Here is a 4,959-nt window from a genome sequence, read left to right as displayed (position 1 = left end):
TGTGTGTGTGTGTGTGTGTGTGTGTGTGTGTCTAGGCGGGCATCAACGTGGACATGCGCAACACGTACAACCAAACAGCTCTGGACATCGTCAACCAATTCACCACCTCCACAGCCAGCAGAGAGATCAAACAGCTTCTCAGAGGTTCGTAGCTCTCGAAAAACAATGTAATGCTACATTGACGTTTTTGTGAAATTTGGATTTCTGGTTAAACAAGGTAGGGGAAACCCTTTGCATTGTGATGATGTGTCTGTCTGTTTTTGTCTTTGCAGAGGCATCAAGTTCTCTCCAAGTCAGAGCAGTGAAGGACTACTGGAATCTCCATGACCCTACCGCACTTAACCTTCGGGCTGGAGATCTTATTATGGTAACTGTTTTTGTGTGCATATGTTCTTTTAAGAGGGAAACAGTTCACTGTTATGGCTGTCTAGTAGAGATAGTCATGAGTTGTTGCTGCAGTCCCTAGTGGATTCTTGGTAACTGTGACACCTCTCTTCTTTGTTTGGAATACAGCAATTTTATTTGTTTATGTGATTTTATCATCTTTTAAATGATTGTTTTTCAGTAGTTTTAGTTTGTAGGAAAAATGGGACAATTCCAGTCCTAAAATCAGCACATCCAAAGTGTTGTTCTCAGCATGGATTGGATTCTTGCAGGTCTTTTTTCATGCCCACTAGGGTCGTACCAAAGCCAGAAAGGATCTTTCTTAAAACCCTGGACCAATCACTGCTGTGGACACGCAAGCTCCTCTCTATCTCATTAACATATGTCCATTCATGAATTTTCATTGGCTTGTTAAATGTGAGCAATGGTGGCAGCAGACTAAGTAGGCCATCCCAGATGTTCCTCTCCCCACTTAAGTTTTCCAGTTCCTCCTGGGGCATGCTAAGGTGTTCCCAGTCCAGAGGAGATATGTAATCCCTCCAGCTAGTTCTGAATCTACTCCGGGGTCTCCTCCTAGTTGGATGTTTATGAAGCATTTGTTTGGTCATTCTGTGAGTAAAACCTCCAAAACAAGGCGACCAGGAGGCATCCTAATATGACGTGAAGGAGCAGCAACTCTACTCTGAGCTATTTCTGAATGTCTAAGTTCTTCACCCTATCTCTAAGACTGAGTGAAGCCACCCTCTGGAGGAAATTCATTTTGGCCGCTTGCATCCTCGATATCATTATGTCACTGGCTAGAGCTCACAACCATATGTCAGGGTTGGAACGTTGACTGACTGGTAAATTGAAAACTTTGCCTTCCAGCTGAACTACCCCTTCACCATGAAAATTTAGTGCAATGTCTTCATCTGAAGGTCCATTTTCCCATCACTTGTGAACAAGATGCCGTGATACTTAAACTTCTTTGAGTAGCAACCCACCCTCAAACCAGCAAACCACCTGACTACGTTTTGTCAGTTTTGGGACTCCGTAGTGGCCCACATAGTAACCCCATTGTGAAATTGGTCCCTTGATAGACCATTACAGGTACAGATGAGTACATTTAGATCACTCTCAGAAGTAAATAATATTGCTCATAATAATGGCATGTGTTCAGGTCTGATATTGGACAATTAGTGAACAGTCAATTCTCCTCATCAACAGATTTGATATGGGGAGAAATGGGCAGTTGTATACACATGAGCGACTTTGACAGGGCTGAATGCCAAGGCTTGTGGGGAGCTTCCAGTCAGCAGTCATGACAGTAGTCTGAATGTGCTAGAACTTGCCTGATCCTTGACGGTTCCAACTCGCAGCTTCCAAGGCTTAAAGAATATGCTACTAACATCTTGGTGCCAGATACCACAGGATGCCTACAGAGGTCTTAAAGAGTTCATTCCTTGGTGGGTTGAAGTTGTTTAAGCAGCACATTCTGAATGACCAAGAGCATATTAGGCAGGTCGTCATAATGCTTTAGTAAGTTTATATCTTATACACAGTAGAAGATTAGTGGAATAAATGTAGAGGCTGCTTCATTACTGCAGGGATCACATAATTATTACGTATGACATGAGCCTGATAATGGCCCGGCCTAACAGACATGAGATGTCAGGAACTAAAATGAGAGTTGGACTTGACTGTTGCTTATTTTATCCCCGGTAGTGTATCATAGTAGAAGACAGCTGATGCAGCATCTGGGACTCTTCACTATGTCCTGACAGAATGAGCAGAATTTCAGAAATGTTTTTCCTATTTTTTTCCTACTTTGACAGCTATAAACGTAGCAAAGTCAAAGAGTAATGATGGTACCAGGTGAAGATGATCCCTGGAATTTCCACTGGATCAACTCTACACGTTACGCAAGTTGTGAAAGAGTTGTGTAATTTGGTGGTGTCTGCGATAATTCTGTGTGGTTTTTGACTCTATGATCATTGCTCAGTTTGCCATAGCGACTGTCTCAAAGGACAAAGGTATTGTGGTGTCAGATCCTGAGAAAAACAAAAGGCAAATAATAGAGAGAGTACAGTTACACACATGAGTGAAGGAACTAGAAAACACTTCACAAAAGTTGTAAAAGAAAAACAAACTGCCAATTTGGATTCATCTGAATGTTTTGCATCAAGGAAAGGCAGCTTTTTATTCTATGAAGAACTATATGATGAGGACTTCTGTGAGTGAATTCGTCATCATATAATTCAGCTTAAAGTTAGGATTTGTGTAGGATGTTGCCGAATAATTTAGTGTACCCTGTGCAGGAGACCACAGCAGAGAAACAGGCCCAAACTTGCGGCCGTCACTCTCTCATTACCAGCTTGTTTGCTCATTCCCGCACACATGCAGTGTTTGCACTAATTCACATCCTTGCGTTTGCGTGTTTACGCACTTACTACCATGTATTTTGATATCTTTATACGAGCCCCAATGACACCTTAGACTCCTGTTTGAACTCGTATGCTGCTGTGTGGTATCTTGTCAAAAAGCAGTTTGTTTTTGTCCTCTCAAGGCATTTTGTTAGCACTCACAATGAATAGACTGTGTACCTCCAGCTCATTGGCCCACTAATTATGGTCTTAAGTGCATATCCTGAGGAGTCACACACATGGCTTGCATACTTAGAGTTGATATATTGTTGACAAGGGATAGGGTTTTTTGGCTCAAATCAACCTTTTTTGTCTCACAGAATCACTGAAGAAATTGTTTGTCACTGTTTGTGTTGCATACTCTGGTCTGATATGATTGTGAACTGTTCCGAGACTGTTCCTGTTTTCAGTGACACACAAATTTCAATTGAAGCATACTCATGATTTGTGTGTGTCAGGTCCTGGAGCAGCACTCAGACGGCCGGTGGAAAGGTCACATTCATGACACTCAGCGGGGGACAGACCGGGTGGGCTTCTTCCCTCCCTCGGTGGTGGAGGTTCTCAGCAGAAGAGCAGGTATATATACAAGGAGCTTGCACACATCTGCACAAACTCAGACACTCAACGGTGGAAGGCAGCCAAGAATATTCAAGCAAGCACTGACCTGAAGTTTTAGATTATACTCTACAACATTTCAGAGGCAAATATTTTACCTTTCGGGTCCACATTTGACAGAGACAGTTACGAGGTGCTTTACCAGTTAAGATGTTACATACAAAACATTATCATCTAATGCAACTTAGTTTGTCATAGGTGTAATTACTCAATATTATGTAAAAATAGCTGAAACCTAAAATGCAGCTGACATCATAATGCATCAATAATAATAATTCACTTACACAATGCATTAAGTTACATTGTGAAACAAGCCACTTTAAACAATGAGTAAATTCACTTTTGGCACTTTAAGAACATTTGACTGATAATATCTCTTTGAATTAATTTGTAAACAGTGTAAATTCTAGCCCTTATGAAGTTGCGCTAGAAGATGTGTTGACAAACAGTTTCTTATTTACAATGTAAGTTTAGTATTCACTCTTCCTTTAGCTTTGTCTTGTTTTCTGTCAGTTCTTATGGAACTATTCAGGTCTTTAGTGAAAAGCTCCCTGTGTTTATCAGGTACTTGTTAACTTTAGTTTTTTAAAAATAAAAACAGCTGTCTGTTGCAGCTGGAGGCAAGGTTGATTAGAGCTGTGAGACTGAGGTAAACAGTAAAGTTGGGGCTGACCTTGTGGTTGAGTGGTACAGATGAGCTGAACTGTAAGGCTCCTTTTTGATTCCTGGCTGGCTTGACTATTTTTTGCTGTATGTCCTACTCATACTGTCTGTCCCCCAAGTTCCATGTCTGTCTCAGTTTTGGACAGTAGAACCAAATATTAAAATCCTACCCAGAAAAGAAAGAAACTGCAGAGTCAGGCGACAATTCACTGCATGCTATTCCTCTCACATTCATATTGCAAATTCTCATTTGAACTATAAAAATATGTCTATTAAGTGTCAAAATATTGGTCATCTGGGCGATTAAGTACAGACACTACATACATCGTGCATTTCGCATTTGATTTTATTTGAAAATTAGATACATACATGACAAAAAACATTAATAGCAGGGATAGAGCAAATGTTGACTATATCGTACTCTAACTACTAGCCTCAGTGCACTGAGAGGCCTGAGCTTACAGAGTGGCATTTAAATGGCTAACTTGACCCAGGGCAACAGTCATATCTGGGCTAGGAATATATCTTGATGCTTGTACACAAGCAACTGTCATGTTGGCGTGTATGATCACTGCAGGGTTCAGCATACTTGTAAACTGTATCTGATTTAATCCCTATGAATAAAAGGAATATGATCCCTCTGCTTGTTTTGCAGCTGTAAAGCCATTGACATTCAAACAGCGAAACGAGCGCAGTCAGGGGTCCAATAGCAGCAACAGACATAGATGCACATGCACGAGCTGAAGTATTTCATTTCTAGGCCCTCAACAAACCAGACTACACACACATGCATAGCTACACACACAGAGACAGATTAATAGGATTACTATGGCCAGATTGCAAAGTGTCAGCTCAGTGCTAAAGCCCTCCCAGTCTACGTTGGGATATTGTGAGC

General features: G+C 41.2%; 1 protein-coding gene across 5 annotated transcripts in view; it reads left to right on the top strand.

Annotated features, from left to right (window-relative positions):
* The window catches only part of LOC103354825 (caskin-2-like), a 76,179-nt gene that overhangs the window by 51,874 nt on the left and 19,346 nt on the right, over positions 1-4,959 (top strand). For all 5 annotated transcript variants that reach the window (XM_008278379.1, XM_008278376.1, XM_008278378.1 and 2 more), the window contains 3 exons: positions 36-144; positions 273-367; positions 3,245-3,362. In XM_008278379.1, the coding sequence (XP_008276601.1) occupies positions 36-144; positions 273-367; positions 3,245-3,362 (322 nt within the window). The remainder of the gene's footprint in view (positions 1-35; positions 145-272; positions 368-3,244; positions 3,363-4,959) is intronic.

Source organism: Stegastes partitus, unplaced genomic scaffold (genome assembly GCF_000690725.1).
Source record: "Stegastes partitus isolate 25-593 unplaced genomic scaffold, Stegastes_partitus-1.0.2 Scaffold122, whole genome shotgun sequence".
Classification (NCBI taxonomy): Eukaryota; Metazoa; Chordata; class Actinopteri; family Pomacentridae; genus Stegastes; species Stegastes partitus.
This window is presented reverse-complemented; position numbering and strand designations above follow the sequence as displayed.